The sequence below is a fragment of the Onychomys torridus genome, chromosome 2 (assembly GCF_903995425.1).
Source record: "Onychomys torridus chromosome 2, mOncTor1.1, whole genome shotgun sequence".
NCBI lineage: Eukaryota > Metazoa > Chordata > Mammalia > Rodentia > Cricetidae > Onychomys > Onychomys torridus.
The window spans coordinates 144413268-144436596 of NC_050444.1; the positions used below are offsets into that span (position 1 = coordinate 144413268).

The 23329-nt window shown below is 53.7% G+C and overlaps 1 protein-coding gene across 1 annotated transcript; it reads left to right on the forward strand.

Annotated features, from left to right (window-relative positions):
* The first annotated feature begins 1228 nt into the window (after positions 1-1228).
* Positions 1229-10294, forward strand: Matn1 (matrilin 1). Its single transcript, XM_036179691.1, has 8 exons — positions 1229-1331; positions 2651-2997; positions 5088-5310; positions 6478-6603; positions 7051-7467; positions 8031-8183; positions 9327-9407; positions 9982-10294. Exons 1-8 carry the CDS (start codon positions 1235-1237, stop codon positions 10029-10031), a joined length of 1494 nt encoding a protein of 497 aa, XP_036035584.1. The 5' UTR covers positions 1229-1234; the 3' UTR covers positions 10032-10294.
* Positions 10295-23329: the final 13035 nt, after the last annotated feature.

The window sequence follows — 23329 nt, forward strand, 5'->3', positions numbered from 1 at the left end:
GTGTCAGCCGCCCAGAGACCTCTGGCTTTGCAGAGGACTGAGAACTAGGGATGAAACCAAATGTGAGAAGGTAAAGGGAGTGATTTTCTTTAGCATAGACACACATGGGAAGATGTCTTGACTCTGCCCTTGAACTGGCTGGGTGGCTTCAGGCTAGTCATTGAACCTCTCTGGGCCTCAGCTTTGGCGCACGGAAAGTGGGCTGAAGACCGCCTGACAGGTGTGTGGGCACATGCAGGAGAGTGACAGGTGTGATCCTCACCACCAGTGTGAGGGATGACGCCATGGTTGTTGAAGATGTAACTGTGGACTAGGTCAGCTATGTCCAGGGATCTTCTAAACCAGTCTGTACTCTTTCCCTTCCAGAGTAAAGGGCACAGTGCACAGTGAAGTGTACCAGTGGCAATCCCCTGCCTCATCTTCCGCTTCTGTCTTCTCATTGCCTCCTCACGTGATCCCACATGGCTGGCTTTGTTGTGAGGGCTACCAAAGATAGTTCAGACAATCCCTCAGCCTCTCTAGCTGGCTCTGGTAGACAGCCCTGGCACTCACTGTCCCTCCTCCCAGAAGAGGGGTGAGGCACAGACGGGTGCAGTAAGCTGCCTGAGGTCACGCCAGCCGGTGATCTGGCTCCCATGTCTGCCATTAGCTACTATCCCCCGGCCCCACCCTGCCCCGCTGCCTTGCACATGCTGAGCATGGCCATGGTAGTTGCAATTAATTATGCTGAGATGGAGTTAGTGAGAAGACAGTGCTGGGCAGTGGCGCTACTCAGCCCAGCGGCCTTTGGAGAGGCTTGGCAGCGCAGGAGGAGGTGTGTGTACTGAGAGGTGACTAGGAAGCACGTTTAGTGCGGAAACCGGGCTTAGGATTGTGGGTGGGGAGGTCTTAGGTGAGGAATGAGGGGGCAGTGCAGGGCTAGGGCCTGAGTCCAACAGACTCAAGTGTCCCTGGGTGGTAGGTCCAAGTCAGCACGGGCTCTGGCCAAAGCAGCCTCCCCCACCCACCTGAGATTTCCTGAATTCCAGCTGTGGCTTGAGTTGCCTCTGTAGGCAAAGGGGCTCTTGTGGCCAACTGCTCCCACCCTCCCTCTCCAGGCACACACACCTCCATTCAGCCTGGCCCCGCCCCGGGGGTTGGGGCAGGGGTGCTGTCCCCTGCCCAGTGGGTTGATAAGACGGCTCGCTCCCGCTGGCCCCTCTGGCGCGACACTGCTCTTCCTGTTGCCGCAACCATGAAAGTCACCTCTGGCCCAGTCTTTGCACTCTGTAGCCTGCTGCTGCTGCTGCTACAGGTCCCTGATAGCCCTGGCCTCGTCCCTCAGTCCAGAGGTAAGGGCACCATGGATGATGGGGGATACTGGATTCATGACCCTTTACAAGTGGCACGAGACAGAGACAGATGGAGGCCAAATGGGATCCATCAGGGTTTGGTGGTGTCGGTGCAGGAAGGGCAGTGGAGATAATGGTGTTAGTGAGGGCTGGAGCAAGTGACCCTTAGGGTTGGTTATACATGCTGCAGGGACCAGGAATCTCCAAAGAGCCAGCCAGAGCCTGGAGCGGTACCAGGCCCAGGGATCTGTGAGTGCAGATCTGGAGACCAGGTGTCTGTTTAGCTTCTACAGCCTTCTCTCAGGGGCTGGGCTCTCAGGGGCTGGGCTCTCAGGGGCTGGGCTCTGGCAGCCCTCAGATGCTCAGTCACTCCAGTACAGATGGGGAACAGAGGCCGTAGGATGAGGACCTGCCTCAGCTTGTGCCGTGAGATAGCCCCAGAACCACTAGGGGTCAGGTCCTGGGATATGGCTAACTCTGTCTGTCTTTGCACCCCAGTCCACCCATTTGGAGGCTGAGCTGGCAGGGAGCAGGTTGTCAGTTGCAGAGAACCCATGGCACATCTTTCATTTTCTGTTTTTTTTGTGTCCACAGGGAATGGGCTTGTTTCCCTGTGTTGGGTGCAGGGCAGGGCAGGTAGAATGTCACAGAGCCCATCTCAGCTGCAGGACCAGGACATCTATCTGGTCCTCAGCTTTGTCTCCCTCCCCACAGATGGGAAATGGGATTTAAAAAGTGCTGCCCGTGTCCTGGGGTTGCAGAGCGGCTGAGCCAGCGGCTGAACCCAGGCCCACCTCCCTCCACTGCTGGCACCTCCCAGTCACTGGTGCTGCTTTGGGGTCTAAGAGACACTGTTTCTGGGGGTGTCTTGGGGCCCACCTGGCCAGGGTGACAAGGTGGCACCAGGAATTCCCTGTCCTGGGAGGGAAGTGGCTCCGAATTTGCTGATGGCAAGCGGCTGTGCAGATGGGTACCATGTTGGCTTTTAAGTGGTGCCCACCCAGGAGGCCCCTCAGTGCCCTCCTGCCTAACCTTCTGCCAGCAAGTCCCCCTGGCCTCCACACACCTTTGCTTGTTCTTGGGGGAGCCTGTGAAGAGGTGCCATCAGCACGCTGCTCAGATGAGGAAGGCTCAAGAGGGAATGTGAGCTGAGGGCCGATGGCTCTCCCGTCTTCCTCCAAACAGGCTGAGCTGCATGCCTGAGACATACACTGAGCTGAGAATCTAGCTGGACCACTGAGGCCCACCCTGGACTCCCCAGAGGCTGAGGCCACTCCTCTGACATCTTCTCTCTGCTTTCTTCTCCCTGCCTCTCCCAGGGCACCTCTGCAGGACACGACCCACGGACCTGGTGTTTGTCGTCGATAGTTCTCGCAGCGTGAGACCCGTGGAGTTTGAGAAGGTGAAGGTGTTCCTGTCTCAGGTCATCGAGTCACTGGATGTGGGACCCAATGCCACGCGGGTAGGCTTGGTCAACTACGCTAGCACTGTCAAGCCTGAGTTCCCACTTCGGGCCCACGGCTCCAAGGCCTCGCTGTTGCAAGCTGTGCGCCGCATCCAGCCACTGTCCACGGGTACCATGACTGGCCTGGCCCTGCAATTCGCCATCACCAAGGCCTTGAGTGATGCTGAGGGTGGACGCACCAGAACTCCCGACATCAGCAAGGTATGGAGCACTGGATGATTGGAGTAGGAATCGGGGCTGTTGCCATAGAGTTCTCCAGGCCTTTCTGTTCAGAGCGTTGCCTGGTGTCTCCCCGTCGGTCAGCTGTTTTAGAGATGGAAGGTCATTACAAGCATCATCCTGTGGAAGTGGCAGAGCTAGGGTTGGGATCTTCCTTGAAGCAGAAAAAGGCAGGTCAGATGCTTATGTTCTGGGGAAGGTAAGGACTCTGCAGTCTCACCGTCCCATACTAACACTGCCACTCTGAATATACTACTTTTAAGCACAGTGCCTCAGTTTCCCCACTTATGAAATTGAGTACTTTTCTTGCAGCTTGGCTCAGCAAGTTGCCTGGTACCCAGTGTGCCCACTTGGCACCAGTGTACTTGGCTAGCCTATGGTCCTCTGCGTTCCCATCATGGAGGGTTCCAGGAGTGTGCTGAGCAGCACACAGGCTTTCCACCCACACTGCCCTTTCTCTGAGTATGTCCCCATTCCAGCTCTTGTTGGCCTGAGAAGTCACTGTTTCCCTGCCCTGGGCCCCGGTCCAGGGAGGAGCTCCTTCCTCACTCCTTTCTGTACCCCCACTTACTAGCTCACTGTAGACCAATGCCTGAAGCTGATAATTCCATTTTACACACAGGGAAGACAGGGTACAGAATGCTTCAGCAACTTGTCCAAATTCTCAGTGGCAGAAGTGTTCAGTGATTGACACACAACCCCTGCCATCCCCAGCCTCCAGAGCAGTGTCAGCAGACAATGGCTGCTGCTCTAATCTGTGGTGCTGCTCCAGTGATTTAGCATGAGGTATGGGGTGGGGGCCCATGATGGAGGTACGGGGTGGGGGCCCATGATGGCTGTACTTAGAGGATGGAGTTGCTCCAGGCAATGCTGATGGAGAGAGATGGTGACCTGTGCCACTTGCATCCTGCACATCTCTAGAGCACACTGGTTCCCCCAGATCAGACTAGAGGCCTGAGTGGGCAGGTGTGGACCGTACTCCCCCAGCAGGTCACAGGGAGGCTGCTGGGGGCAGACACCTGGTGGGACCTTTAGGAGTCTCAAGGTTGGGCAGAGGCTCAGAAACTAAAAACCACAGGGGGCTGGGTGGGGTGTGACAACTCAGAGTCACAGCTAGGTTTCCGCTCCAGGTCCCTGAGGGGAGGAATGTGCAGCATCACTTCCCAGGGGACTATACGATGGTTCTAAAATAGTGGTTGACTCTCAGGGGCTCCTGCTGGTGAGTCATCTCACTCACACAGGCCCCATGCCTTTCTACAGAGGCAGAGACCCCGGGTAAGCAAAGAGGGCTGCAGGGAAGGAGCCCCACTTCTGGCCCAAGCCTGCCCTAACTGCTTTACAGCCAGGCACCAGGACACTGCCAGCAAAGGCCTATGGGAGGGGAGCAGTCTGCAGTCTTTGCTTCTCTGTGAAGGATAGGTGCCATTCTGGGTAGTGGAGGAGGACAAAAGAACATTTCGACTTTCTGGATTTGTGTGTGTGTGTGTGTGTGGGGGTGTCAAAGCAGCTCAACTACGTCCTGGAGGTGCCCCCATCCTCATTCATGAACCTCGGCTTCCCTCTGGTGGTCATTATGCGTAACTGCATAGGGCTAGTTCCTTGCCTGGGTAATTTCACCACGCTGATCACGGGGACCTCAGGGTGATCAGAGGCCACAGTCACCAGGGCGTGGTTCCCAGCAGCTGGAGGCCCCAGAAAGCTTAAGTGTGAGGAAGATACCTGGCCCTGTTTGTAGAGTTCCTGTCTGCAGAGTCTCAGGAGGTGGGACCCCTGACCCCAGAGCTTCCTGCCTGATGGAGAGAAGGGAGACACCTCAGCCCTCATCTCCCACAGTTAGAAGAAGCCTGCAGCCTTTGTGGCTAGTGGGGCCTCTTTCCTGCTGTGAGTGTGTGTGTGTGTGTGTGTGTGTGTGTGTGTGTGTGTGTGTGTGTGTGTGTGTGTATGTGTGTGTGTGTATGCTGGCTGCCGCCAGCCCTGTGTGCCCCTGAGAGAATTGCGGTTCCTCTCAGACCCCCGGCTCCTCTGTCTTGAGGGTTTGCTGGAGCCGGTCCTCACATGCCCACTGCGTGCAGGTTGTCATCGTGGTGACTGATGGGAGACCCCAGGACAGCGTGCGGGACGTGTCTGCGCGCGCTCGGGCCAGCGGCATCGAGCTGTTCGCTATCGGTGTTGGTCGCGTGGACAAGGCCACGCTGCGACAGATCGCCAGCGAGCCGCAGGACGAGCACGTGGATTACGTGGAGAGCTACAATGTCATCGAGAAGCTGGCCAAGAAGTTCCAGGAGGCCTTCTGCAGTGAGCGGCCGGGAGGGGCGGGGCCGACCAGGCCTGGGGGCGGGGCCTGGGCCGAAGGGTTGGATTGAAGAAGGGTTAAGAGTCAACACTGGGGTTGATTAACTCTGGGGACCACTGGACAGGATCGAGCCTGTCTCAGACGCCGGCCTGGGATGAAGAAAGGGTGGAGTCAGAATAAGCATAGGAGGGCGGGTCGGGTAGGCGTGCCGAGTGGGCATTGGGAGGGGCTGGTCCTAGGGGTGGGTCTGGGACAAGGTGACAGGCTAGGGATAGGTGAGACCAGAGAGCAAGGCCGGGTGTTGTCAAAGACAGTTAGCATCAGTATCAGGGGTGAGGCCTCCATGACTTAGGAGTGGAATACAGAATAGGCTGAGGTGGGGTAGTGAACCCAGGCTGGACCAATAATAGAGGGTTCCAGATTCTACAAGGTCCCTAGCCTGCAGTTCAGGGGCCTTAAAAAGGATGATCTTGCAGGGACCAAGGGTGGGCTTGAACCCATTAGGGGAGCATTTTAAAAACAAAACAAAAGAACAAATCAAAACCAAAAAAACCCCCCAACCTACCTGGTAGATCTTGGCACCAAAGGTTTCCACGATGCAGGAGGGGCCAGGGGCCAGGGAAAGTTTGGAGTCCTTTGTGGAGGGGAGGTGGGCCTTTGTGTAAGGATTTCTTGGGGGACATGAATGGTCAGAAGGCGCAGAGTTGGACCAGGGATGAGGCTGGAGCCCCCTCTTTCCCTGTGTGTAATGGGGCTCAGAGCACATTCCTTACCTGACCTAAGTGGGTCATGCAGAGCACAGCACTAGCTCCCAGCATGCAACAGGATTTTTATTGTGGGAGTTGTGTGTTGTGCTTACTGCTGTGTGAGTTGTAGATACACAGCCACAGCAGTGAGTAGAACACACGAGGGGCCCTGCTCCCTTGGCCTCTACTGTTGCAGGGGCCTTGACTTCTTCTTAGCAGCCTTATCCTCTTTGTTGGGGATCTTACTCTGGCTGTAGTAATACTGCCTTGGGTTGAGAGTGTGGGATCTGGACTCTATCCAGTGTGGGGTACGTGTTCCCTTGAATGTGCCAGAGCTGGTCTTCATGGTCAGGGAGGAGCATTTTGGCTGAGAAGTGCAAGCATTCGTGAGTGTGATATCTGAGCCTCTCCTTGTCTCCCCAGTGGTATCAGACCTGTGTGCCACAGGGGACCATGATTGTGAGCAGGTGTGCATCAGTTCTCCAGGCTCCTACACCTGTGCCTGCCATGAAGGCTTCACCCTGAACAGTGACGGCAAGACGTGCAACGGTCAGTGGTTGGATCTGGGCAAGCCCTGGGAAGGGAGGTGGGAGAAGGCTTTGGCTGCACCCCAGGAGATCCATCTGAGGCATCATGTCCCCTGCTTCTGGACCAGTCTACAAAGTAGACAGATGCCTTCTAGAGCCTGTTAACTGTGAGAGGTTCTCTCCCGACTTCCGACTCTCTCATCACACCAGGCAGGGTGTGTTGAGGTAGGACGAGGCATTGATCCTGAGGTGACATCTTGGTGCCACTAGTTTTGAGCTGTGGGATCTACCAGCTGTTTCTGATGCTGTAAAATGGGGCTGGGAACTCTGGCTTTGTAGAGGGAATCTTGAGATAGAAAGAGGGTGACCCTTGAGTCCAGAGCTTGCACACGGTAGAGTGCCCAGCTGATGACAGGGATGGATGACCACGTCCCCAAGCTTCTTCCCCTTGTCTCTGTGCTCTCCTCAGTCTGCAGTGGTGGTGGCAGTGGTTCAGCCACCGACCTGGTCTTCCTCATTGATGGATCCAAAAGTGTGCGTCCTGAGAACTTTGAGCTGGTGAAGAAGTTCATCAATCAGATTGTGGACACCCTGGATGTGTCAGACAGGCTGGCCCAGGTGGGGCTGGTACAGTACTCAAGCTCTGTACGCCAGGAGTTCCCGCTTGGCCGCTTCCACACCAAGAAGGACATCAAGGCGGCTGTGAGGAACATGTCCTACATGGAGAAGGGCACCATGACAGGCGCTGCCCTGAAGTATCTCATAGATAATTCCTTCACTGTGTCCAGCGGGGCAAGGCCTGGAGCCCAGAAAGTGGGCATTGTCTTCACTGATGGCCGGAGCCAGGACTACATTAATGATGCTGCCAGGAAGGCCAAAGACCTTGGTATGTGCTGTCTGCCTGGCTTCTGGACCCCACTGATGGCCAGGGACACCTACAGGCATAGCTCTACTGTAGCTTGCCTCAATGACTTCTGATTAATGTTTTAAACCCAGATCACTTCAAATAGGGAAGTGTTTGTTAGGTCAAGTCTCATACCAATGATAGAACTGAGGCCCTGGAGGACCAAGTGGCTTGTCTTATGGTCCTTTTGTTGCTGATACTTAACAACAATCCCAGCAGAATGCTGGTTCCCAAGAATGCACCAGCTGTTAGAAAACAACCCCACTTTGAGACAGGTTATACCATTTTAATTAAATGGGGAAAATAAGAACCACTAGACAGATATTTTGAGATAACGCTCGCAGCACACACATGAACAGGACACACAGCAGAACCTCAGACAACATAGCAGATTTATTTGTTCTTGGTACAGGCATTGTACCTGCAATTCCAGCAGCTGCCACCAGGAGATGTCATGCGCAGGCAGTCTAGGCATTCCTCAGGAGGCCCAGTCATCAGCCTGCCGGCCCAGGAGGCCAGCCTTCTGTGTTTGGTTCCTCTGACAGGCTTTAAGATGTTTGCGGTGGGCGTGGGCAATGCTGTGGAGGATGAGCTGAGGGAGATCGCTTCAGAGCCGGTGGCAGACCATTACTTCTACACAGCTGACTTCAAGACCATCAACCAGATTGGCAAGAAGTTGCAGAAGAAAATCTGTGTGGGTAAGTGAGGCCAGGAGCCATCCAAGGGATGGGCTCTGCAGGGAAATGAGCCACCTGGATCTGAGTGTGGCGTGGGTAAAGCAGAGTGGCACACTGGTGGCAGCATCAGCAGTGGGCTGGCTAGCTTGCTGCTGGCTGAGACATACTGGTCCCCTGTCTTTGACCAGCTCTGTTCTCAGTACTCTGCACATCTGTCATTTGCCACATTTGGTAGGAAGATCATGATCCTGTTTTGTAGCCAGGAAAGCTAAGACCAGAGGGGTGGGACCACTGTTGATTGTTGGAGCTAGAATTGAACCTTCCTGCCTCTCTCGATGTCTTGGCCCATGGTCTGATCCTTGCAGTGAGAAGTCTGGGCTCCTGGGCATTGGGGAAAATCTTAGCTGGTGATGTGCTGGCATTACAAGTAGGAGGACCTGATTTCTATCCCCAAAACCCACCTAAAAATCAAACAAAACTAAAACAAAACAGCATGAAGGCTGGAGTGGTTAAGAGCACTGGCTGCTCTTTCCAGAGGACCTGGCTTGGACTCCCAGCACCCACATGGTGGCTCATAACTGTCTGTAACTACAGTTCCAGGGGATCTTATTCCTTCTTTTGGCCTCGGAGGACATCACATGGATCTAGTACATATACATACATGCAGGCAAAACACCCACATACATATAGAATACAATAAAAAAGCTGGGTATGGCATGCTTGTAATCCACATCTATGGAGGCAGAGACAGGCAGATCCCTAGCCAGCCTAACCTACATGGTGAGTTTCAAGCCAGAGTGAGACTTGGTCTCAAAAAATTAGATAGATGGCAATACCTGGCATATGTACATATATGCACATAGGAACACACACACACACACACACACACACACACACACTCACTCACTTACTCACACACAGTCCAGATGTCAGACCCAGATGTGCCTTCAGCTAAGATGACTTGAGTCCCCTATCAGGACTCTGAAAACAACCACAGCTCACTCTTCGTCACTCCTGGGGGTGCCATCTAGGGACCCTGATGTCCTCCTGCTATTCCGGTCCCCCTTACACCTCCAAGTCTCCCATGTGGGAGCCCCAGCAGTGGCTGGCCACCCTCCCCACCACCGCTCAGCGGTTCCCCTCTCTCTCTTCTCTCTGCTGCAGAGGAAGACCCGTGTGCTTGTGAGTCCATAGTGAGATTTGAGGCCAAGGTGGAGGACCTGCTGCAGGCGCTGACCAGGAAGCATATCCTTGCTCAGGCTGTGGAGGGCAGGGGTGGGGAGGGCCAGAGAAGATAGAGGGCCAGGACGCTGGGGGCATGGCCACAGACAGTCTGGTCCTAGATAGAGGCTTGGGGGGCAGCCTCCTCCTGCTAAGGCCTGGGTTCTGGCTAGAAAGGTTGGCACCTGCCTGGTAATGGGCCTTGTCAAGCTTAGAGGCTCCCATATGGCAGGAAAACCGAGGCAGAAGCCAAGTTCTAGGGATGGGACACAGGATTCTGGACCTACTCCCCAAATATGGAGCCTATGGGTTCACTTCTCAGGCACCCGGTGACATGGTAAACCCCAGCCTTTACTCAGAGGCAGAGCCAGCCCCGACAGCTGGCCAGTCTCAACCAGTGCATGGTAGGAATTCCCCAGGACTAAGCCTGAAAGTGACCACAGCTGAGTACTCCTGGGCTTTGGTGGAGAGGGAGGGAAGGAGAGAGGGAGAGAGGGAGGGAAAGTCCTGGATGTAGCTCCTGGCGGGAAGCCAGAAGTGGGGTTAGGTCATTACTCCTGGTCCGACCACCTGCTCCTGCCCTTAACTCCAAGTCCACTGGAAGCTGTGAGTAAGCGTCTGGCTGTCCTGGAGAACAGAATCATCTAACAGCTCCTGTGGTCTTGCCACCTCCCACCCATCACATGGCTCACAATCCCGGGAATGTCCTCTGGAGCTGGAGTTAGTCTGGCTTTGATGCCTTAGTGAGGTAGCCTGGGGAGAATGGCTGGAGGTCTCCCCAGCCTCTGGTGTCCTGGGCTGGGAGCGGGACGGGATGCATGCTTGTACCTGCTGGGAGTGCATGATGATGTCTGTGAGTATGTGTGTGCCTGGGCACACTCATGTGTGTGCACAGGTGAAAATGCAGAGAATGGGTGTGTGCCAAACTGTGTGTGCATTTTTTTCCAACCAAAAGCTTAATATATTCCTATTTTTTCCCAGTTACTTCTTTAGCCTTTCCTGACTCTGGGTGATCTTTCTGTTCCTTGAGGAAAAGCAATTCAGTGTGGTTCACTGTATACCTTGGATGGGATTAGAGGTGGTGACTGGGGACCAGGGGGAAGGATGATGCAGGTGCACTTGCTGGGGTTGCTGTGATGAGGCGGTTGTGGGGACAATGGCCATGCCAAGGCCAGAGCAGCTCATGTCCTGTGTGCTCATCTTCACAATCATCCCTGTGGTCTCAATCCATACCCCCAGCACCCAGCCAGAGAAGGCTCACTCATCATCCCCACTTTATGGAGGGGAAGGCTGAGTGATGACGAGATTTCTGTCTGTGGGCCAGTTCTTGCATCAGGACCCCAGGACAGCAAAAGAACACGGTGCCATGGGCGTGGGAAGTGGTACCAGTTAGGAATCATCTGTTCAGGCATTCATTTTTCAGGTATCAAGTGTGTACACAGGCTCCCTATTGGGTGAGAGGGAGAGGGTGGCCTAGAGAGGGACGCATCTTCCCATCACCTTGGTCCTACCTGGAGAAGAGTGTGGTTTTAGGTGATGCCAGGGTTTGTGTCTCTCCTGGGAATCTGGGAACCCTGGGTTGGGTGCATTTGAGTGGGGAGATGGGGAGGTCCCCTGAGCCTGGCTTGGCCTGGGCCCCTTATGTTTTCTGCTGCTTTGGGAGCGCCATCTTCTTGTGTGTCCCCGTGCTATGCAATGGCAGCAGTAGCCCCTGAACAGACAACCAATCCCGATCCTTTGTGCACCACGTCGGCCCTTCCCGAGCTCTGCCAGCTGCACTCTGAGCTCTAGTCCTCTCCTCTCTGCCCTGGAGGGTTTCTCCTTTAGACGCCAGATCCTGGCTCCCATACCACTCAGCTCCCTGGTGACTTGATAAGACCCATCACTGCTTTGAGTCTCCAGCCATGGAAAGGAAATCTGAGCCCTGTAGCCTGGCCTACCAACGATGTAGGGTACATTCTCCAGTCTCAGCAACACTGCTGAGCTTGCTTCCATGGCTCATTGGTCTGCACAGGCTGGGCTACCTGGGCCTCTGGTATGGGCCAGGAACCTACCCCAGCCTGTACATTTGGCTTGCCTCATGTCAGTTCCTCATAAGGACCTCAGTCCACTGGGGTCGTTCTGACAGAGCCCTGTGCCCTCTCACATGATGCCTGTGCCCAGGGCTTCCAGAGACCAAGGGCTGGGTGCTGAACCAGCGGTTTCTCTGGGACAGCCTCGTCTGTGTTTTGTGAAGCACCACTCTGAAGATCCCAGAGACGAGATAGCAGAGAGAAGGGGGGATGGGGGTTTTTAGGACAGGGGCCATCTCTGTCACTTGGTCACACAACAGTGCAGTGGCCTTAGGCCAGGCCTTCATCTAGACGCTGGGGAAAGAAGCAGCAGGACCAGGCGGTGGTGGCGCACGCCTGTAATCCCAGCACTCAGGAGGCAGAGGCAGGTGGATCTCTGTGAGTTTGAGGCCAGCCTGGTCTATAGAGCTAGTCCAGGACAGGCTCCAAGGCTACAGAGAAACCCTGTCTCGAAAAACAAAACAAAACAAAACAAAACAAAACAAAACAAAACAAAACAAAACAAGAACCAGCAGGTTGGTTGGCCACACTGCAGCCTTGCTTTGCTGATGTTGTGTGATCTTGGGCCAGTTGTGGGTCTTGGGTCCTCCTCAGTGAAATGGAGAGGTGTCCCAGGCCCTTTTCAAGGACTCCAAACTGAAGCAAATTGAGTAGAGAAGCACCATGAACACTGCCTGTGTCTGGCACAGAGTGGCTACCAGGGAGGTGAGGATGGAGGGTTTAGGGTCCCAAGGTGTGAACCACTGCCCTCCCTCCCAGGTCCCTGGCTCAAAGAGACTCTAGCATCCTTGACTGTCCACTGGGGCCCCATGCCATCTCACAAAGAGGCCTATGGCCAGGGCTTCCAGAGAGTCAAGGGCTGGACCTACTAGGCACGTGTGGTTTTATAGGGATTGGGTGAGAAAGCCTTGAAGGCCAGCCAGAGTCCTTTGAGGACACAGAATATGAGGCACATGAGGAGAAGGGTGGAGGTCAGCAGGGGTACAGGGCTTTGGGGGAAAGGAGAGCTGAGTAGCCAGGTTCAATAGTCTATTCTTTAGTGCTCGGCTCATTCATGCACGCCTGAGTTCATTTCGCATTAAAGAAGGCAGAGTGCACACCAGGTACTGGGGATAAAATGGAAAATGCCCCGTGGCCTCTGCTAGTCTGCACTTACTGTGCAGGGAATGACCACAGGCAGTAGAAAGAACCACGTGGAGATTCTAGCCAGCACTGTAGAGTGGGGGAGCCGGCTGTGGCAGGGTCAGTGGCTCCAGTGGCTGGGGAAGGCATCCTGGCAAAGGCCGGGCTCAGCATGGACTTAGAGGGGCAGGGGAGGTGGGAAGAAGACACTCAGGGGCAGAGAGAGGCATGTGGGGAGTCCTGGGGTGGGAAGGCAGGGCTGCAATAAACGCCACAGTGCCAGGGAGTAGCCAGGGACTGGGAAGAAGCCCCGAGTAAATGCCACAGCTCCAGGGAGTAGCTAGGGCCAGGGAAGAAGTATGAAAGATTGTATAGGGTCCATGAACTGGTCTTGAACTTTGGCCTTGAAGACTTTTAGGTGAAGGGGAGACACCTCCATGTCCCTCTTGTACAAGTATGAAACACTAGATGGGGCAGGAGGTGAAAGGGACAGAGCATCCATGTCGTATCTCCAGGGAAGGACAGTGACTTTGAAGCTGGCTCTGCTGGATCCCAGACAGGTTGTTGGCAGAAGGCATTGAGACCTTTGGGCTGGGTTTGGACCTTTGCCTGCTGGGAAGCTGTTCACAGGTCTTCCCTAGACCCCAGGAGGCAGTGTTTGTATCCTCACTCTGGGGCACATGGGACATGTCATCCAGGTGAGTGCAGCAGTTGGAAGTCCTGCCGGTTTACCCCGATGCCAACATAGGAACCGGCTTTGCTCCACTTCCCCCGACTCCCACCAATGACATCACCCCTCGGCACACAGGATGTACTCAGTAGACTCGGACTACCGTTCATCCACCATCGTTCTAGAAGCCAGCAGGCTCACAGCTGGGCTAGGCAGCCCTTCGAGGAGCAGGGCCCCATGCCTGAGGGCCAGGGTGTTGGCAGTGAGTGAGGACCCCACCAAGCAGGCTGCGGGGGAGAGAAGAAGACACCTCGGGGCAACTGACGAGGCCCAGTGCCAGGGAGTGACCACAGAGCAGAGGCAGAAGAGGCATGAGGCAGGGGCTCCCGCTGGTGTGAGGATTCAGGTGCCCCCACCCAGTCAGCCCTTGCTGCAGACACAGCAAACGGAGTGTGTATGAGTGCCCGCATACTTGCGTGTGTGCGTGTGTGTGTGTGTGTGTGTGTGTGTGTGTGTGTGTGTGTGTGTGTGCGTGTACTGGTAATGGGCTGCTCCAGGAGGAACAGTTCTGCATCACGAGAGTATGGGATGCAGATGGGGGGAAGCAGGCGGCCAGTTTCTCAGGAGACAGCCTCAGGCACTAGAGGATGGAACAGATGACCAAGGCCCTGGATTGCTGGTGACAAGGACTTCAGCTGAGAAAGTACCCGGGGTGGTGGTGGTGGTGGTGGTGGTGGGTGGGTTCCATGCCTGAAGACCCTATGTTCAGTGATGTTTTTGGGACCCATTTCTCTTTGTCCTTGGCTCTGGTCTCCTCTCTGACTGGCCACCTCCTGCACGGGCAGGCCTCTCCCCAAGATGCCCACAGCTCTGCAGCTCACTTCCTTCAAGCTCCAAGTTCACAGGCTTTGGCTTCATTGGCTCTGACTGGGCACTTGACCTATCACTGTGGCTGGGAACTCTATGTTTTGACAAGCCAACCAGGCCTGGGACTCTGTTCATCCACAGAGCGGGGAAAAGAAGTTTGGGGTCAGAGGCTCAAGGTCACCTCAGGACTGAGGAGCTAGGCAGTGGTTCCACCAGAAAGAGGGCCGTCACCACTCGCCGAGGCTGGGGACTTGGAGGGCAGAAGCCGCAGATGTTCCTGCTTGGTGGGGATGGGGACCCTGTGTGGCTCATTCCCCCTATGGTGACCTCTTCCCACCTCAGGTTCTGAGGAGTACAGGGGCAGCTTCTTGGGGTTTTCCTTCTCTAAAGCCCAGCACTGACTCATCTCCCTTCTTCCCAAGTCTGCCATATGTCCATAACACCCACCATTTCCTTGTCTCTCTTCAGTATAGATTTGATTAATCTAAGGCTATACACAAACCTCAGAAATACAGACCCCAAGCAACTTGCAGGGTTTATCTAAGGGAAGCTCATTCCCTTTAATTCTGTTTTCCTGAATTTCACGTAGACGTGCAGGACTAAACTAATCAGTGTTTTTTTTTTTTTTGTTTTTTTGTTTTTTTTTGTTTTTTTGTTTGTTTGTTTGTTTTTTTTTTAAAAACTCTTTCTTTTCTTGGGTTCTAGTTACAGTGGGATCTCCTGGCCCTGGAGCACGCGGCTCACGGGGTTTCGGCGAGGAGTCTTGTTTTCACAAATGCAATTGGTCATAAGACTTGGCAGGGAGGACTCTTTTGTGTGTCTCCTCTTTTTAACCACATGGTTTTCCCCTAGACTAACAACTTTTGAAAGGAATGGGTGCAGGGTCCCAGTCCCACATCTGTTCCAGATGCTCGTGAGATTCACACACACACACACACACACACACACACACACACACACACACACACACACGGAGCCTTGGGTCAGACAGAGTGCAGCCCTGGGTTCATCTCTAGCACCTAATACAATCCGAGTGTGACAAGTGTGTGCAGTTCTAGTAGTTGGGAGGCAGAGGCAGGAGGACTTGGAGTTCAAGGTCATCTTTGGCTACATAGCAACTTTGAGGCTGGGGGAGGAACTCCCATGAAATAGTGAAGGGAGTAAATCAGCCTGCAGGGGGTGGTGGGCACTGCTGCTCTCTCTCACCCCAGGCTCAGAGAGGTCAAGTAATAGCCTCCAAATGGCACAGCAAGAAGCCACCGAGATATGATCTTAAAATTGCCGACTCTGGAGCTGCTATAGAGGATCTGACCACCAGGTGGCACCATCAGCTCAGGAATGAGCTGTTACCCAGCATCAGGAGGAACCTTCTGTGTGGTCTTTGAGTTGAGCTCTGTCCTGTCCTGGGAGGCAGGCACCTGTAACATCTCATCTAACCCTTTACTCATGCAAAAGATCCTGGGGGACAGTGCCCTTTCTCAAGGTATCGTGGCTGTGGGTCTCCATCCAGCCCTCTACTTCCCATCTCTCTCCTGATCTCAGAGGTCCCCGGGGCATGGGTATCTGGTACCCCATCTGGTATCTCTATGTCCCTGGGTCTCCTCCACACCACTGCAAATACTTATCCCCAAATGCTGTGGTGAGGTGATGTCCAAGAAGCAGCAGCCAAAGGTGAACCTCACGTCTTCTGTCTTCCCTTGCTCCTCCGGGCCAATGGCTGTGTCTCCAGGATACCTTCATCCTGAGGCGAACAGAGACGTCTGAGGGACCCCACATTAGATGGCATGGAGGATCACTGACCTCAGTCCTAAGTTCTGGTGTGACCAACAGACAGAGGAGCCGGCCCACTCTGTTTCTTGGCCCTTCAGTAGTGGTAACAGGAAGTGGTTTATGAATGGCGATTGGTAGTAGATTATAAAACCCACTATATAGTAAAAGATATACTGTATTTATATAGCCGGATGCAGTCATACACAGTATAAATGTAACAGAAACACATAGACAAATATAAAACAGAAATAAATATAATGTTCAGTGTTACAGAACAGCCAGCTCATGCTGCGTTTCCATAAATAGTAATTAGTGAGTGTAAACTGACGAATAGCTGTTCATACTTCCTGCTCGCTGAATGTTTCTCTAGGAAACACTGATCTCATTGGTTCCTGAGACCCTCTGTGGGGTGTCCCTGTCTCATAGGAGGGTGAGCGGAGTTCAGGGTGAGGGGAAAGGAACAAAGTAGAGGTGCTGGGATTTGAACCCGTGCCTTTCAGCTTTCCTGTTTTGTTGCCCTACCCGTGTTGGGTAACTGCTCCAGCTTGGCCATGACCAGAACAGGCCCCTTGCTGTTCACAGCCTTCCTCTGGCCTCCCCGACTGCCTCCTTCTCCTGATATACTGGCACCGCTGGAAGAGGCAGGTAGCCACCCCTGGAGGATTTTCCCTTCCTTCCTTTCTTCCTTCCTTTCTTCCTTCCTTCCTTCCTTCCTTCCTTCCCTCCCTCCCTCCCTCCCTCCCTCCCTCCCTCCTTCCTTCCTTCCTTCCTTCCTTTCTTTTTTCAAGACAGGATTTCTCTCCGTAGTTTTGGTGCCTGTCCTGGATCTTGCTCTGTAGACCAGGCTGGCCTCGAACTCACAGAGATCCGCCTGGCTCTGCCTCCCGAGTGCTGGGATTAAAGGTGTGGCGGCACCGCAGCCCGGCCCCCTGGAGGATTTTCTTGTTCTTCAGTAGTCGATTACTCCACATGGTGTCCTGTGTTCATTCCAGGCAGGATTCTAGGGAGATCAGCGCTCCCCACATCTCTGTCCTGTGAGTGATGCAAACAGGAAGTATTGAGGTCCTTGTATCCCCTTATCACGTGACACCATGGTATTCTTACTCCCTACCCATGTGGCCTGTGTTCAGCTGGCACAAACCAGGAGCAGCAGCCGAGGTGGACCCCCCAGGAGACAGAGGCACCTAGCTGCCCTGGGGTGTGCTGGGCAGGAGAGGCTAGGCCTGCCTACCTGCCATGGGCTCCGCCTCCCTCGTCACCCTCTCCCTTCTTCTCCCTCCTCATCTCCATTCCTCCTTCCCAGCTCCTCTCCCTCCCCTACTCCTTCCAATTTCTTCTCCCTCCCTACACTTTCTCCCCGCTCCAGAGCCTCCTAGGCTGCTCACTAGGGATAGGAGGGGGACTCTGGGTCAGGCACAGACCAACATTTCCTACTTCCTATTTTACTAGCACGCATTTATTTCAATGGGCATCAGAGAAAAACCCCACAAGCAATTAGCACATCAAGGCTTTATTTCACGGACATTACTGCTCAGAGTGAGGCCAATTGGAAAATGAGCCCATTTCTGGTCTGTTTAAAGGGAGCAGGAAGTGATGTATGCAGTGGGGGGGGGGGTGGGGGTAGGCAGATCAGGAGAGCTTGGGGGAGTCTTGCTGGAGATGTCTGTGTGTCCTCAAGACAAATGCCCTGAATTCAGCCTGGTTCTGTCCATGATTGGGGGCCCTGGTAAGGTCCCTGTGAGCCTCACTTTCCTCCTTTGTCACATGAGGATAGCAGTAGCATCTTGTGGATGTGACAGGGGTAACAAGTGAAGGTGGGATGCTCACAGAGCTTCACATGAGGTGGCAGCAGTAGCTTATTGGCCTGCTCTGGTGAGGTGACCATGGCTTCCTTTGAGGAAGGGATGTAGGGCTCCACACTCATCCTCTGCAGAGCATTAAAGAGCAGTCCTCAACAGGGGCCTCTTTGTACCTCATACTCTGGGTGCAGGATCCACTTGTCATCTACTGGGTGGTGATGCAGTAGGCTGAGTTCACAAGGCTCACTGCACAGGGACAGGACCATGAGGAGCATTCAGAAAGGGTAGGTCAGCTCAACTGAAGGCAGGCGGCTTTTGGCCGATGGGAAGAGCTTGTCCTCTTGTGAAGATCTGTTGGTTTGTGGGTGTGGGTGTGGCTGTGGTGAAATCTCTGAGTCTGTGAACCAGCTTTGAGTCCCCACCATCCACCCACCCACCATCCACCCACCCATCCATCCATCCATCCACCCATCCACCCATCCACCCATCCATCCATCCATCCATCCATCCATCCATCCACCTTCTATCCACCCACCCACTCATTCACCATCTACATTAATCCATCTACAATCTACCTGTCATCCAACCATCCATACCTTCACTCATGCATACATCCACCCATAATTTATCCATCCATCCACCCACTTTCATCACCTACCCACTATCTACCCACTCACCTACCACTACCCATGATCCATCATCTATCTGTCCTTCCACCCACTTATCACCTATCTACCATTCATCTGTCCATCCTTCATCCACATATCCACCATCCACCATCCATCATCCATCCACCATCCATCCATCCACCATCCATCATCCATCCATCCATCCATCATCCATCCACCATCCACCATCCATCATCCATCCATCCACCATCCATCCATCCATCCATCCATCCATCCATCCATCCTCCATCCAACTACCACTCACCCACCATTCATCCACTATCCATTCAACACCTATTAGCTCTCTCCCCAATCACCTCTTCATACAGTGTTATTCCATCATATCCATCCGTCTGTCCTCCATCTTCTATCCTTCACTATTATAAAACAGCAGTCAAGCTTCTTGCTGTGTGCCAGGCATGAGCTAAGCAATATAACCTACAGTTGGTGGCTTTGTGGTGCTTTGTGGTGCAGAGAAACTAGTGTTGTGCATATGTCCTATAAAGTGTGCTAAGGCTGTGGGTAGGGAGCATAAAAGTCTGCCGGGGAGGGGGGGAAGAGACACCTGGACCAGGGCCTGCATGACCAGGAGTAGTCCAGAAATGAAGAAGTGGAAGTGAGTGGGGGTGGTTCAGCTTCACTGTGGCTTCGTGGCTTTGTGGCTGGAAGATCAAAACCCTGGTTCCTGGATCTGCATTGTGATGGGGGTGCTGGGGAATTAAAAGTTGTGTGGACTGTGCAGGGAGTGAGCTAGGGAGGGACAAGAACAGGTTTGTGCTAAAGGTCTCTTGGCTCCCATGTGAGTGTTGACTTAGAGTGATGGGTGGGTTTGGAGGTCCCTGTGAACCTGGATCTCAGTGCAGCGAGGAGTGAGTGAGCTGCAGGGTGGGCAGGAGGGTCCTTGGAGGTGGGCAGCCAGGAATTCTGACTCATGTGATAACTCGGGTCTCCATCAGTGTCCCTATGTAGAGAAGCATGTTTAAGGGGATGTGGTGTGCGGCTGTGGCTGTGATATGGAGAAATCTGGAAGTGTCTGGAGTTTCAGGTAGTATCCTGTTTTGAAGATTCTGTCTTCAGGATAGTGAGGGGACCTCAGGACAAGGAGAGATCCTGAAACTGTCTAAACACACTGGGCAGTTTGCTCGTCCTCAGACAAGCCCCAAGTCTGCATGCCCATTCAGCATACTGGCCTCCATTCTGATGGCCGCCCCTCAGTCTGTGGACTTAGCCGAAACTATGGCTGTTCTCTTAGTCTACCCAGGGCTTGCTCTCTCCTGGCACCTTCTCAGGACTCCGCCAGAAGGGGAAGAGAGAGGGTGGCAGCTGTGAAGGTCTCCGCCTTCAGCCATCCCCCTGTCTGCAGTTGCTCTGGCTGTGTTGGAAGGGCCTTTTGGTCAGTGGCAGAGTCATCTTCCTGGCTGAGGTCTGCTCAATGCTGGGCACAGAGTAGTTCTGGGTTTACAAGGACTGTGTTGGTGAAAGACTGGATGGATGGGTGGATGGATGGAGGAAATGAGAGATGGGAGGCATGGAAGGAAGGAGGGAGAGACTGAAGGTCTGGGGAGGGATGGAGGGATTAAAGGGAGGAGGAAGTGATGGGGAAGGGATGGAGGGCAAATGGAGGGGTGAATGGGAGGAGGGGTAAAGGCAGAGATGGGTAGAGGGAGGGAAAGATATACAAAAGAACCAGGAGCCAAGAGATTCCAAGTAAGCAAGTGTCATGGCGGGAGGCCTGGCTTGGTCAGACTCATCCCAGACTCATCTGTCGCTGGATGGTGATATGCTGGGCACACAGGTGTCGTTTGAACACTCATATTGCCTGGTAGGAGGAGTGGCATTTTTCACATAAAGATAAGTAAGCAGAGGCTGGCAGGCCACACACCTCAGCAGGGCAATGTCATGGCCTGAGCCTCAGTTCCTCCATTCTTAGTCCTGCCCCTGTCCCACCATTCTGTCTAGTAGCTGCTGGTCATTTCCTGTCTGTGGTCACTGAGGCTCAAGGACCATCAGGAGCTGAGCAGGCCTGAGTAGAACCTGAGCCTTGTCACCAAACACCTGGTGACAGGCATGCCACATACCTAACAGTTTTCTTATCTGAAAAGTGGGACCATGTCGTGAGGTTCAACAGTACAACATAAGGGTACATGCCACACCACAGCGCCTGGTGATAAGTAGGGCTCAAACAGCAGCCTTCCCCAACTCCTTGATTTCCTGGATCCCCTCTCCTTCACGTCTCCAAAGAACAAATTTTTCCAAGTTCCTAAAAAGCTCAGGGGCCTGAGAGCTGCCTCCTTTCGTTGCAATCCAGGGCTGCCTCTGTCACCTCTGGCTGTGCTGTAACTGTACCAGCCTTGGCATCCTGGGGCCTGGAGTACAAGGAGGTCACAGGGCTCTAATCTGTCCCCTGGCGGCTCTGAACATGGAGGCTGTGAGCTGTTGCCTGGGTCCTGAGCTCAAGGCTGCTCCTGCCATAGCCATGGGCATGTAAGGGACCCTTGTGTCTATCCCTGAGGAGGCAATGACTTTGAGAGATGGGTGACTGGCTGGGCCTGGATGACCTGGCCCCTTCTCTCCTGAGTAGACCTAAGTAGGTCCTCCCCTCCGGTCACTGACAGGGCTGCTTGGTGGGTGGGTGAGGTTTTATATATCTATAGATATTATCTATCTATCTATCTATCTATCTATCTATCTATCTATCTATCTATCTATCTATCTATCTATCTATCTATGACTTAGATGGGTATCTGGCACCCATTGTAACCTCTCTCCTCTTCTCAACTGGGCTAGCTCCTGGTGACTGTAAACCAGATGTCTCTGGGCCCAGTTATGTCTGGGAGGGTCCACCTGTGACTCAGATTTGGGAGGTCTCTCTTTGATCCTCTTCTTTGCTGCCCTCCCAGGGCATAGCAAACCACCAGTTTGTATGGTATCTTCCAGCCTTCTAGAGGCAGGTGGCCAAGCAAGCCGAGCACCTGGGAAACCCCTGATGGAACAGGGGGAAATAGCCCGCGACAAACCCAGCAGGGGGCCGACTGTAGGCCCCGGTTTTGTCAGCATAGGGGTGTGTGCGGTTTGGTGGGGAGGCCTCATCTTCTGGGAGCCTGGGCCATGGCATTAATCCAAGACAGAGCTGGCAGTGTCGGCCATACAGCCGGACTGGTGTAGTGCCAGCTCATAGTAGCTAGCCTTATTTACTCAGATACCATCTATCCAGTAATTTAAATGATCAATTATTCACTCTGTCCATTCATTCTTGCTCTATTATTCCTTTCCAGCACTCATCCAGTTGTCCATCCATCCACACATGCATGTGCACATCCATCCATCCACACACATATCTATCCATCCACACATGCATGTGCACATCCATCCATCCACATATCCATCATCCACACACATATCCATCCATCCACACATGCATGCGCACATCCATGCATCCACATATCCATCATCCACACACATATCCATCCATCCACACATGCATGCGCACATCCATGCATCCACATATCCATCATCCACACACATATCCATCCATCCACACATGCATGTGCACATCCATCCATCCACATATCCATCATCCACACATGCATACACACATCCATCCATCCACATATCCATCATCCACACACATATCCATCCATCCACACATGCATGTGCATATCCATCCATCCACATATCCATCCACCTGTGCCTCCATCATCCATACATGCTTGCACACACCATCCGTTCATGCATTCATCCTCCGTGCATTCATCTACCAACACAGGCAACAATTTTCAGTCTCCTCCACACCCAGTGAGTGGGTTCCTTGAGGTCAACACGTCTGTCTTTTCTCCAGTTTGTGGGCAGGTAGAAAGACCAGGCCCCAGACGTGACTCTGGCCTAGGCTGATAGGAAGGCATAAGATCAGGCTGAGGGTGCAGCTCACAGAATGTGCTTAGCATGTGTGAGACCCCGGGTTCCATCCCCAGCCCCAAACAGAAATAGGAAGAAACCCACAACCAACCAACCAACAACTACCTTCCCCGCTCTCTCCAACCTGTGCTCGCCCTCCTTAAATCAATTACTTAAGGATGCTGGGGGCAGTAAGGCGCTGAGGTGTGCCTCTGGGGTTATAAGCCTGAGTTCTGCCCTACCGGTATGTCACTCAGGGGTTAGGTGGATGGGTCCTGGAGGAGGGGCCAGAGCTGTCTCCCAGAGGTTTCAACCATCCTGTTTATTGCTGGGGAGGGTGTCTGTGTGGCCAGAGCTCAGCCAAGATTCTTCATTCCTCACATAAGGAATCCTCTGCCTTCCTTCTCACTAGGGAGACCCACCCTCTTCCCTCCTCCCTCCTTCCTTCCATTCTCTCTTCCCTCTCCCACCTCTCACTCTGCTCCCCTCTTTTCTTGCTACTTCTCTCCCTCCCTCTCCTCTCCTTTCTCTCTCTCCTTCCCTCCAGGGCCTGGAGTATATTGGCCCCACTAGAGGATCCAGCCTGGCTCCAGCCCGTCTAGGGGACCCCATTTCTTCCTCAAGTTCTCCCTGGCTCTTGACTTGGCACCCCCTTCCTCTGATTTCTTACTGGACCTATGGGGGCTCCTGGGGAGCTGCCCCCAGGCTCTCATCTGCTAAAGCTCCTGAGGAAGAATGTACCTGGGTCTCACATTCCATTTTCCGAAAAGCAGACAGGTGTTAATTACAGTCAGCATCTTCTGGTCTTTGTCCTTCCCAGCCTGGTCTCTGTACTCTGGGATGGGGGAACTGGTCCTGATTAAAGGAGGGCCCTGGCATCATTCAGAGGCCTAGCTCTCAGATCTCACAGATTACAGGCAGCAAGGGAAGACCAGGGAAAAAGAGACAGAAAATGAAAAGAAGAAAAGAAAAGAAAAAAAGAAGAAAGAGGCCTCTATTGTCTGTGCTGGGAACAGACACCCACAGTTCTGAGTGCAGCAGCTGGAACCCGGGTAACCTTCCGCTGGGCCGTGGAGGACTCAGA

Coding starts and splice junctions, on each gene's coding strand:
- Matn1 (XM_036179691.1), top strand. CDS start 1,235: ATGAAAGTCACCTCTGGCCCAGTCTTTGCACTCTGTAGCCTGCTGCTG. Junction 1,332..2,650: donor CCTCGTCCCTCAGTCCAGAG/GTAAGGGCACCA, acceptor TGCCTCTCCCAG/GGCACCTCTGCAGGACACGA. Junction 9,408..9,981: donor GCAGGCGCTGACCAGGAAGC/ATATCCTTGCTC, acceptor CTCCAAGTCCAC/TGGAAGCTGTGAGTAAGCGT.